We start from the raw sequence: 13,050 nt of genomic DNA, 5'->3' as shown, positions 1-13,050 counted from the left end.
TCTTTGTAAAGCATTAGGTGGTGGTCCATAAGCTGTAGGGTATTTATTGTTTTTTAATCCCATTAATGTTTATGTCTTGCTTCTTTATTATAACTTTCTTAAATTTCTGACTTTTCTGAAGAGCAGGTTCCTGACTGTTTATAGAATTGATTTGTGCCTCCTTCTGTACAGACATTGTTTAATGTCACTGAATTTTTGTAACCTTTTTGGTGGTTCTGTCTCTAAGTGATGCACATTTGCTTGTGTTAATTCATTCCTGTATACCTACTTATAGAGTCTTTTACAATCACTTTGGATACTTTACTGAGTTCTAGACTCCTCAGATTACCTTTATTTTTGAATATTGGCTGACTTTTCTGATCATTGAACAATCATGTTAGCTTGCATTGTTAGTCATAGTAGACCACTTTTTCTGTGTTTTATTTTGTTTTTAAAGAAAATATAACACCCTTGTGTTTTTGGAATTATTCTTTAAATGTTTTCCATGGTTTATTTACACTCATATTTCAATCCAGTTTGCTAATCTCCCTCAACAAATTTGTCCTTCATATCTTTGTTTAATTCACATTTAAGACCCCAGATTTGGGCTTAACTAAATCACTCAAACTGATGTGACCAATGTTCCCAAGAATGCCTTTTCCTGAAAGGATATTGTATAACCCCACTAAATTGCACAAAACTAAATCTAAAATGGCCTGTTCCCCCAATTTGTTCCTTGACATACAAATGTAGGAAACTATTTTGAATGCATTCTGTGAATTCTTCTCCATGTTGACTCTGAGCTTGGTTTGCCCAGTTTCTATGAAAATTCAAAAAAAAATCATCGCATTTTCCTCTACATAGAAGTTATGTTGTGATCAGTGAAGTTCTTAATGAGGTGCATTAAAGATTAATGTTAAGATTTGCATCATTTAAATTGCGGACTATCAACTTTAGTTCAAAATCTTTACACAAACTATCCAGGACGCATTCTGTGGAATGGTGTTTAAATCAAAGAAAATGATTCAGAATGAATTGACCAAATGTTGTAGTTGGGTGGAACAATGTTCAATGATATTTTTTTTGTGACAGAAGTAAAAAGTAGGTTTAGATATATACCATGAATGTTGTTATAGCATGTTAACATTACAATGATGTTCTTCATGAACATTTTGAAAATGGATATACAAAACCATTTCCTGTTTTCATGTTTGTATTGTTGAAGGAAACATATATTCCCCTGACTTTGTGGGAAGTTTACTCTTGTTTCATTAAATTAGATTCCCTCCAGTGCGGAAACAGACCCTTCAACCAAGCAAGTCCACACTGATCCTCCAAAGAGCAACCCACCTAGACCCACCTCTCTCTGACTAATGCACCTAACACAGGGGCAATTTAGCATGGCCAAATCACCTGACCTGCACATCTTTGGACTGTGGGAGGAAACCGGATGACCCGGAGAAAACCCACACAGACGCGGGGAGAATATGCAAACTCCACGCAGACAGTGGCCGAGGCTGGAATTGAACCCGGATCCCTGGCACTGTGAGGCAGCAGTGCTAATCACTGAACAACCGTGCCGCCCCTAAGCATACTTTTCAAATTGGCAAATACAATTCCTGAATACATATAGCAAAGAAATGCCTTGTCAAAAGAGCTTGAATGTTTCCTGAATGAATTTGATGACTGGACTTTGAATGAAAATGTTACAAATTGAGAGCTGGTCTAAAGCAGGGCTTTATTTTGTCTTCACTTCAGGATGGTAGACTTAATGTGAATGACCAGCTAATAGCAGTGAACAGTGAATCATTGTTGGGAAAAACAAACCAAGATGCCATGGAGACACTACGGAGATCCATGTCCACAGAGGGAAATAAGAGAGGAATGATCCAATTGATTGTTGCCAGGAGGATAACAAAACACAATGAGGTAATAATTAGTGTTGACTTTGATAATGTAAGGCTACAAAATACAAACCCCCACAAAGTTAATTACTTCCTTTTTGAAGTCAAATGTTGAAAAATGCATACACTCAATTCTGAAATATACCCATTTTTGTAAGTCTCTGAACAATAATGTTGCTATTAAATTTAACATTAAGAGTTTGCTGTGAAACAGTAAGTGAACATTCGTCAAGAAATATAAAATTCAGGCTATCATGAATAAGATATGATTTCAAAGATAATATCTCTCTCTTTATTGCAGATGCTAATATGTATTCAAATTTAGGTCAGATAAAAATGTGCTCCCCAGAGGTTAGAGTATTTCTTAATTTCCATCTTTTGTTCAATACAGTGGTTTGACTGCCAGTTAGACAAGGCAAAATATATTTTTTAAAATGTGACTTCATCAATGTATTCTTTTTTAAGGTTTTCTGTTCCTTTTTCTCCTTCAATTTTGTTTTCTTTTGTGTGGAGTACAATCTGGTCCAGACAAAATATTCAGTGAGATTAAGTCTTTTTATATTTATACTTGATTACTTGAATTCTGTTAAGATTCTAAAATGTGCCTGAAAGATCTAAATGTTTTGAGGGCAATGAATGATTATTTAAATAGAGTCAATATGCAGGGCAACTGGGAAATCACAGGAGGTTGTCTTTCAGGTAAAATGCTCAGAGATTTAATACAGATGTGATGGGCTGTATAGCCTCCTTCTGCACCATAACAGTTCTGTAATTCTTATATTTGTGTGTTGTGTAAGTTTTTTTTAAGTGATGATTAAATCAGTCTGGAGGTAGACACCTTTAATTAAGAATTTACCTTAATGCAACCTCATTTCTTGGACTGAGAGTAACACACAACCTTTTTTTTTGGAAAATGACTGTTGGTAAGCTTCTCCTCACCAGAAATTTAAATATAAAGCTGATAATTTATTTCCAGAACTCTCAATGAGAGAGAAAAGCAAATGTTGTTTTTCTAATGTATAAAGTTGTATAAAAATTGTTTTTATTGTTTGAGTGGAATGTTCAATTTCAATAACTCGGCAGTGCAGACCATCCACAATGGTTAGACTTATGAATACGCATTTGTCTTTTGGCTTCTATGCAGGTTGTTCTCAATTTCATTTGAGATGAACCTGACCTTGATTTGATGCGGAGCTTCTGTTATTCATGTATATCTTCTTCACATAACTAAAACAACAAAGTCAGAACAATCTGAAGCAAACAAAAACAGAAATTACTGGAGAAACAGCAGGTTTGGCTTAATCTGTGGAGAGAAAATAGAGTTCACGTTTCAAGAGGGAGACAGGACTCAGAACATTAACCCTGCTTTCTGTCCACAGATGTTGCCAGACCTGGTGAGCTTCTCCAGAAATTCTTATTTTGTGTTTTGTTTCCCCTCTTCAGCATCTGCAGTTCTTTATTTTATTTTAAAGTCAAAAAGATGAACTGAAATATCCTCCATGTACAGCAATGAATGCTTCATCTTGGTTAGGATCTGTAATTAGCTCTGAGAGATAACATGCATTGGCTTTTACTGAATGGAATTTTATATTGATTCCCCAAGTGCCAGTTGATAACTGTGCATGGCATTTCATCCATCTGTGCACCATAGCATTTTATTTCATGAGTTATTGTCATCTGGAGATAAGTGGTATACCTCAGTGGTTCGCTTATTTCTGTGACTTATTGCTGCATTTTAAACTCCTATTTCTACTTCCTCGGTAGTTGTGACTTCAGCAATACAGGCCCCAAGCTCTGAAATTCCCTCCCTAACCATTCCACTTTGCTCACTTTCTTTCGACTGTAGTTAAAAGTTTGAATACATCAGTAGGGTTTAGTCCCTGCTACAAAGTTTTCTTCCTTTGGCAATATGTCAGTTTGTTTTTGTCTGATTTCACACTGTGAAACTCTTTATGACATTGCTATATTCAAGATGTTGTTGAAATGTCATTTCTAGTCCTATCTAGAAGGACAAGGTCAGCAGATACATGGGAATATTAGCACCTTCAAGTTCCCCTCCACGCCATTCACCTGACTTGGAAATATATCACCATTCCTTCACTATCACTGGGTCAAAATCCTGGAATTTCCTCCTCGTGGCACTGTAAGTCAGTCCCATAGCAGGTGGACTGCAGCGGTTCAAGAAGACAGTTCACCACCATCTACTCATGAGCAGCTAGAACCTGGTAATCTGGCCAGCCTGCAATGCCCACACCCCACAAATTAATTTGGGAAGAAAAAGGAATTATCGTACCTCATGTTAAGTTTTGTTCCGATGTCTGCAGCACTTGCCTGGCACTTGTGCAAGTTGCATCTCAAGCCAGAGCACCTTTGCTTCAATCTGTGTGTAGGTATTTACCAATCAATCTGGTCAGAAATGTTATAACATACTTCCAGAGCAGGTAGGGCTTGAAATTCAGGCCTCCTGGCTCAGCTAGGGACAATACAAATGCAACACAAGAGCCCTCTCAATCTCTGTGTACCAAATATAGAAAGAATTGTGTTCAGCTGCTGCATTTTGTTTCTGTACAGACATGTCAGTTATAACTAATTTAAAGGTGACAGGAGGGAAGCTGAAGTGAAGTCTGCTGGATTAAAGGAAATGAGTTGAATCTGTTGGCTTTATCAAAGATTCACTGGAGAAGCAGTGTTCATTGATTTTTCTGCAATGAGTTATCAATTGATCTGGCTACTAAATTATGTTTTATAAGCATTAGTGAAGGCCCTTGGGAGAGAGCTCCACTTTCTATCCCTTTAGAGTTACAGTGATAAACAGAGTGGAACCTTTTCAGATTTTTAACAACAGTGCATCTTGTGAAATGTATTTAAATGTGTAGGTGTTCTTGCACAAATAATACTAATTAACAGGATTCATGATAGGTTAGGTTTGATCTGTGGAAAATTGTGCTGAAAGCAAATCATTTCAAAAATCATCAAAGAATAGAGTAACAAAAGGATGAATACTTGCCTACACAAAATGGTTTGTGCACACGGAAATTAATATCCTTTTGACTTGACTTGTTTTCCCAGGGAAATATTATTATACAATCCTTTAATTTAAAAATTGATTAGACAAAAGACCAATTTCAATACTTGTTAACATTTAGTTCCATGCTAGTGCTGAAAATAAACTTGTCAATGTAAAATTAGGTGCTCAGTAGTTGTCCTAATATTGGGTAGAAGTAGATCCTTAACTAACATGTGATTCTCGTTCTTATTTTGACTGACACACGTCGTTCACCTTTGAAAGAAATGAAGAGAAATTAATTTGATTGAGGAGCCTGCTATTTTTCATATAAGTTGTGTTAAACTAATTGTTAAATCTAGGTTTAATGAAATTATCACTCAACTGTAATTAAAGCTAAGAAAATAAATTGTTGCTTAATGATTAAAAGCTTAGCATTTAATTTGTTTACTGCAGAATTTTACAATATTCGGGTAGTTCATGCTAAGTCTGTAATTATGTTGATCGATCACTGCAATAAATAGAAGTTGAGTAAGTCTACATTTTGCAAGTTCCTTTGCTATTTCATTTCTATGAAAATGATAATACTTGCAACAGAAAGTATTTTTTGGAAGCATATGACCTCTCCAGACATCTGTCTCCTATGTTTGGAACATGGTGCGATGTTTCTTACCCCCTCGAGTGCCCGTGGCATTCGGCCAACTTCCAAATGTCAGGAGGAATTAGTCCAGTGCTTTGACTTCAAAGTCTTTGTCATGAAAGCTTATTTCAGTTTGCTCTTGGCCTTGCCTGGAAGCTGCAAAAATAACTCCAGCATATCACATACATTTACAGATATTTACCATACAGATTACTCCTATAACTGCTCTGTGATGCAATTTATTTAAAGATATATTTAAAACTAATGAGTTATTTGTTTATTCCCCTCTAGCACATATTCACAATATTAAGTTATAAATTGTTGGTTTAAAGCATTTTAGATGTTAGAATAATGTCGCAATAGTAGTAGTAGATGGTGAGGTACTTTAACATTTAAAAACCTGATTGTTGCCCAGAAGAGAAGACATTAAACTATCATCATTCAGATTTCTAAATGGTGCAGATGGGCTCAACTTGACACTTTCATGCAGAATAGAATAATTGGTGTGAACAAGAATTTGGAATGATGTATCTGTGGTATTTGATTTGGCTGCCTTTCTGATCATTCAAAAGCTGTTGTTTTTTTTCCTTTTGGAAACTTTAATCTCCATGCTGACCTTTAGTTCAATACATTTCTTACCCCAGTTTTGATCATTTTAAATGTGAAAGGCTTCCCCACCACATTGTTCACATCACGCAAGTCAGACTCCAGCAGCCTGTTTGATTTGTTTTAATGGTTTCATTTTCTGAAATTACTTTTTATTATACAAAATATCCAAATAAACTAAAATACAAAATCAATTTCTCTTTGTGGAACTGATAAATAAAAAACAGTTTTTAAATGCGATTGTGATAATAGTGTTGTCCTGAAATGTTCCAAATAATTTTTAGCTCCAAGGCAGCTTCAATTATTTTGTAGAAATAATATAATAGTTTAATGGATGATTCTGAACTTTTGAATGAGCCAGCAGTTAGTTTTAATGATAACTGTTCATTGCATACATTCTGCTTTTGCATGATGTTCTCTCTTTCTGTCATTTAAAGCAGTGACTTGTGCGGTGTTGTGGTGCCATATTGTGTTTTCACCCAAGCAGAACTTGTGGCTGGGCACCATTTTCTTTTTCACCTGCTCTACAGCATACATATGCATTGATTTTCCAGGAAGTGTACTGTACAGTGAACCAGAGTCTCAATTCTCCCTTAATTCTTGCCTCACATAGATTGAAATGGCTCTAACCAGGATCTTGAACTGTAATTGTGGCTCATTGTCCGTCCATATCCTTTTCAAGCAACTCTGCAACCTACTATGTGTGCTATCCTCCTTGAACACCAGCAATGGGGCACACTTTGGTTGGTTCTACTTTTACCAATCATCTTGTGCCTTTCTATAGTAATTCTGTTAATTTTTGATATCCTTTTAGGATTATTCCTTGGCACCTTCCTATTCCATACCTAGGTGCTACCCATTAGCAATATCTTTTTTTGACCTTTACATCATTTTCGATTTAAGTTGAAAAAGCACTCAGCTCTGTCTTTCCCCTACTTCTATCAATCTCTGCACTGTGAATCACTATTTGGCATCCAGTCTATGATAAGCTCTAGTTTTCTCTAACTAAACATTTGGAAGAATTAATCCATTGATCTTTCCTTCTCTAACTATGTGCTGTTGTCAGTGTCTCAGCTGGCACTACACTGTTTATGGCCTTGGAGTCATATTTAACCCTAAATCTTCACCATTGCAACATTTTCACCTTTGTGAACTTGAAATGACGTCAGGTTCAGCCCAACTCATTGAAATCTTCATCCACACTTTCCTCACCTGAAACTACAGCTATTCCAGTGTGATATCAATAGTTCAAGGAGAAAGTGAGGACTGCAGATGCTGGAGATCAGAGCTGAAAATGTGTTGCTGGAAAAGCACAGCAGGTCAGGCAGCATCCAAGGAGCAGGAGAATCGACGTTTCGGGCATGAGCCTGAAGAAGGACTGATACCCGAAACGTCGATTCTCCTGCTCCTTGGATGCTGCCTGACCTGCTGCGCTTTTCCAGCAACACATTTTCAGCTCTGATATCAATAATTGTCAGATTCTTTCAATTTAAGGTCATGCACAACTCTCGTGCCCATCCTTTTTTACTCGTCCTCCTCTGTAATTACCCCTGTTAACCCATGCCCTTCTCCAAATGCTCTAAATTTAAAATCATCACTCCCATTTACAATCCTGCCATTGTCTTAACATTATATTGTAAATTTCTCCAGCTTTACAGTTCTCTTGGCCCTTACTGTAAACCCTCTTTTGAGTCCAGCTTGTTGTGCAAACCACCCTGGCTTTGGGGCGTTCTCTCGCTATCTCTCTCTGTCTCTAGCACTCTCTTTCACTGTCTCTAGTGTGCTCTCTCTGTCTCTGTCCATATACCCCCTTTGCCCACCACTGCTGGCTGTTTTGCAGGCTGGCTATACCATCTTCTCAAGTTCACCACCTCCTGTTTCTTTGACTTCTTAAAGTTAATTATTTAGTCAAGCTCTAGTTCCCCCATCCACACAACTTTACCTGTGTCTTAAGGCCCATTTTTTTCCTTGCTCCTATTTAAGAAATGCTAATACAGTTTCTTTTTATGGCCAACGATTTATTTAATTTCAAGTTGTTCTCTCTCAATAAATCACATAATGGACTCGATGAAATCAATAGCGTTCTAGGATACAGGGCACAGTCTTAAGATAAGGAATCATTAATGCAGTGAAACACTGAAAATATTCTTCACTCGGGCATAGGATCAGTCATGATGTTGATTAGCAGAGCAGTCTCAAGGGGATGCATATTTTACTCCTCCTCCTATTTCTTGTGTTCCTACAACAGTTCAGGTCAAGATGCTCCTAAATTCAATGTATGTTCTTATCTGAATTCCCTTTATCTAAGCTGCAATAGCAATTGGAAAGTCTAACTAGGAAGGATTGGACCAAGCTTTATCTTTGTGATCAAATATATAGGTCTTGACTCATTCCCTCCATAACAAGGTAGTTGATGCTAATGGTCCATCTGATAATTGAACAATGATCACTTTGGGAAAATACTGACAATTTGTTGATGACCATGGAAACACATCCAAGCAAGAGTCAGAATCAGGAGGAGTAAAGATTATTTCTGATATGTCTTTTTTAATCAAAGCTATTAATCTGACTTGCTTGTTAAAAATGGTATCTTGGGATGCAAAAATGTCAACAAATCCTCAACATATTTGCACTTGTGAACTCTGTAAAATTCTGTAGCATTTTTTGCGTTTTTATAAACTGTGGACTAATTTATTAGAATAAATGGATATGGCACAAATTGGGTAGCTGCCTGTTCTGAACACTTCCAATTATCTTTTTCTACTTTATTTTCCCCACATATGGGAACTGAACTGAATCATGATGTAGCATTTGTACATCATTACCTGGAAAAGATGCATTGGTGTCGAGGAATGTAAAGTCAGAAGACAGCAGTATGGTTACTGTCACTCTGGTGAAGGTGGAATGGTTACCTGTAACTGTAGATGTGACACTGCCTCAACGCAAGTAGAATACTTAGTGAAGTGAATGTTTAGTGATGATCATCCGTTGAATCAGTTCTGTGGAAACAAAGACCACTGTACTGTTGAGAAGCTGTAGTGCATTTGAGGCATTGGGGGAGAACTGAGAAAACACTTGTTAAAAATAACAGTTTGGAGATTTGTGCCACTTGCATGATTGAATACAAAACCCAGTTGCAGAAATGTTTTCCTTATGTAGAGTCTGTAGTGTGTTTTCAATCTAATCTCTGATATACAGGCACAGTGTGTGAAATTCCCAAAGAGAGAATCCAGATTGAAGTCCTTAACTGATGCTGATGCCATATGCATCAAGCATTTTCAAAGTGCTGTTGCATCCATCTAAGAATCGAGGCTTGTTTTTCCTGTCCATTCTCTACATACATTGTGTTGTACACTTTGTTATGAGAAACAATTCATCGGCAAGGATGTGTAGTCAACTTGTTATTGTTGTGACATTGCACACTCGTGCCCAAGACTGTTAAAGCTTGGGAACAGCCTTGGCTAATCTTTTCCTGTTCCGCTTCCTGTATCCTCTTCAAATCCTCCGAGGAACAGAGTGATTGATTGTTTTGGTGCACATGTCCCCATTTTCTTTACAAATAGGTCTTTTTACAGCTGGACACTTCTCATTGTGACCAACTTCAGCAGTACCTTGAAGCTCTGACTTGGGAAGGATCCTAACTTGTGCAAACATGAAATGAGGGCGGCTCAGTGGCTAGCACTGGTGCCTCAGAGCGCCAGGGACCCGGGTTTGAATTCACCCTTGGTGTCTGTGTGTGGAGTCTGCATGGGTTTCCTCCCACTGTCCAAAGATGTGCAGGTTAGGTAGATTGGCAATGATAAATTGCCCATAGTGCACAGGCATGTGTACGTTAGATAGATTAGCCATTGGAAATGCAGGGTTACAGGAAGAGGGTAGGGGGTGCATCTGTGTGGATATTCTTCCGAGTCTGTTTATGCGGATGAGATGGGCCGAATAGCCTGCTTCCACACTGTAAGGATTCTATGAAACTTTGTCAGCAAAACTGTTAAACCAATTGCTCTGTGGCTCAATAGTAGTGATTACTAAAAGAAAGTTTTATTTTAGAATAATTTTTACAGTGTGGAGGCTTTTAAATCTTTTTTGCACTCATCAAATTAGGAAATGAGAGAAATGATTTCCAGTTTTTGCGTTGAGAGAACAGCCAGATGCAGAGTTGAGTTCCGCAACAGAAAATGTCCCTTAGCTCCGGCCCAAAAGGGGTCATTGTTGTTGCTGTTGTGAATGAAATTTTGATGGAGGATACCACAGATTGCCTTTGATGACTCCATTTGCAAAGTGTTTAAACAAACAACATCTTGCTCATACCAAAACCCATCCACACAACGATTAATGCTGTAGAGCACATTTTTCATGGACAGGTGCAATTTTGGTTCTCCTATGCAATTCCACAAATAGGACATAGAACAGTACATACAGGAACAGACCTTTGGCCCACCATGTCTGCACTGACTATGATGTCATTTGAAACTCCTCCCATCTGTTTACACACATGGTCCATATCCCTGTATTCTCTGCTTGTTCACGGGTCTGTTCAAATGCCTCTTAAACTTCGCTCCCAATCTGCTTCTACCATCTTCCCTGGCAGTGTGTTCCAGGTACCTACCACCCTCTATGTTTAAAAAAAACTTCTTTTCTTGCACATCTCCTATAACTTTTCCCCTCTAACCTTAAACCTATACCCTCCTAGTTTTTGACATTTTCACCCTGAAGAAAAGATTCTGACTGTCCACTCTATCTCGGTTTCTCAATTTTATATGCTTCCATCAGATCACCCCTGAGTCTCTGATACTCTAGTGAAAATAGTCCAAGTTTGTCCAATCTCTCGTTATAGCGAATACACTCTAATCCAGGCAACATCACAGTAAACCTCTTCTGCACCCTCTAGACAACCTCCCCATCCCTCCTTTCATGTTGTGCCCAGAACTACACACCAAATATGGCCTAGCTAAAGTTCTACACAGCTGCAAACTTTATACCCAATGCTTTAACTGATAAAATAAAGCATTCGGTAAACCTTCTTTACAATTTTATGCACTTGTGTTGCCACTTTGAGGGAGCTATGGTATTGCACCCCAAAGCCCCTCTGCTCCAAAAGGTCCTATCATTAACCATATGCTTTTGTCTTGTATTTGACCTCCCAAAATGCATCACCTCACACTTGTCCAGCTTAAACTCCAATTGCAATTTCTCCACACAACTTTGCCATTGATTTATATCCTGTTGCATCTTTAGACAACCTTCTCACTATCCACAGCTCTATTGATTGTTGTGTCATCTGCGAACTTACTAATCAGATATTTTCATCAAAATTGTTTATTTTTATGTATTTCATACATAAACAGCAGAGGTCCCAACATCGGTCACAGACCTCCAGTCAGAAGAATACCCCTCCACAAACACCCATTATTTCTATGACCAAGCTAGTTTTGTATCCAACTTACCAAGTCATATGGATTCCGGGTGACTTGATCTTCTACTGTAAGGGACCTTTTAAATGCTTTGGTAAAGTCCATGTAGACAACATTCTTTATCCCTACTTTCATCACTCATCTCTTTGTTACTACCTCAAAAACTCAATCAAGTTTGAGACAAGACATCCCCCATGCATCCATGCTGACTATCCCTGATAAATACATTCTTTTCTGGTTGAGAGTAAATGCTGTCCCTCAGAATCTTCTCTCACAATTTCCCTACAATTGATGTAAGGCTCACCGGCATATAATTTCCTGGATCATCTCTCTTGCCCTTTTAAAAAAAAAAGTTGGCTATTCTCCAGTTCTTTGGGACTTCAGCTGTGGCTAAAAAGGATACAAAAATCTTTGTCAAAGACCCAGCAGTCTCCTCCCTTGCCTCGCTCAGTGTCCTGCCATAGATCATATCAGGCCATGGGGTCTTAGCTACCTTAACGTTTTTCAGGACACCCAACACCCTCCTTAATATCGACGTGTCCTAGAATATATACATACCCTCCTCAATCTTACCATCATCCATGTCCTTCTCCTTGGTAAAATACTAATATCAAGTACTCATTCAGGACCTTACCTACTTTGTCTGTGTGGTTGCCAGGGCAAGAACCATCCTGTTGCACTTCCAAGAGGTCTCTAATAATCCATGTGCCTGTTGGTTTGTATTTTATTAGTTGATGTTTCTTCTTGATTGAGCAACCAATTGCATTGTATCTTGACAGGAAAAGTACCTTTCCAATGTAGAAGGTGAATTACTCTTTAAGGTTATTCTGACTAAATAACTACCCTTCTATTTTTAAGCTGAAAATGCAACAAACCTAAGGGCATCTGGAAATCTTAGGCCTTCCTTATTTTAACAAGAATGATATAATTTCAGTGTAATATGAATAAGTTGCCAGTTGATTCCAACTTGGGATTTTGCTTTGAAAATATTAAAGCGTTTGTATTTGGTGTCATTACTCTTTCCCATATCGCATTGAATGCATGCCAAATGTCTCTTTGTAAGACAGTTATTTTTAACTGATCATTCAAGTTATTAGAACCACATCTTCTACTTCACTAACTGAGGACCCAGATCAGGCACATTCTCCATTACCAAGCTACTAAATATCCAATGTATTTTTGTCAGTTTCTGAATCAAATACTCTGCAAATAATTTGTTTGGAAACCTTCAGATTATTGCCCAACATAGGTAAATAGACAAGGTCTTCTCCTTGGGATGGGAGCCCAGAAAGAGAGGATGTAGGTTTAAAGTGAGAGGATTAAGATTTAAAAGGGACCTAAGAGGAAACTTTTTCATGCAAAGTGTGGTGCGTGTATGGAATGAGCTGCCAAAGGAAGTGGTGGAGGATGGTACAATTGCAATATTTAAAAGACATCTGGACGGGTATATGAATAGGAAGGGTTTGGAGGGATATGGGCCAAATGCTGGCCATTGGGACTCGGTTA

General features: G+C 37.9%; 1 protein-coding gene across 6 annotated transcripts in view; it reads left to right on the top strand.

The window, feature by feature from the left end:
* The window catches only part of pard3aa (par-3 family cell polarity regulator alpha, a), an 871,753-nt gene that overhangs the window by 597,875 nt on the left and 260,828 nt on the right, over nucleotides 1-13,050 (top strand). For all 6 annotated transcript variants that reach the window (XM_072576113.1, XM_072576118.1, XM_072576117.1 and 3 more), the window contains exon 14: nucleotides 1,738-1,908. In XM_072576113.1, the coding sequence (XP_072432214.1) occupies nucleotides 1,738-1,908 (171 nt within the window). The remainder of the gene's footprint in view (nucleotides 1-1,737; nucleotides 1,909-13,050) is intronic.

Source organism: Chiloscyllium punctatum, chromosome 8, assembly GCF_047496795.1.
Source record: "Chiloscyllium punctatum isolate Juve2018m chromosome 8, sChiPun1.3, whole genome shotgun sequence".
In the NCBI taxonomy this organism is placed as follows: domain Eukaryota; kingdom Metazoa; phylum Chordata; class Chondrichthyes; order Orectolobiformes; family Hemiscylliidae; genus Chiloscyllium; species Chiloscyllium punctatum.
Note: the sequence above shows the minus strand (reverse complement) of the source record. Positions and strands in the feature narration are given on the sequence as shown.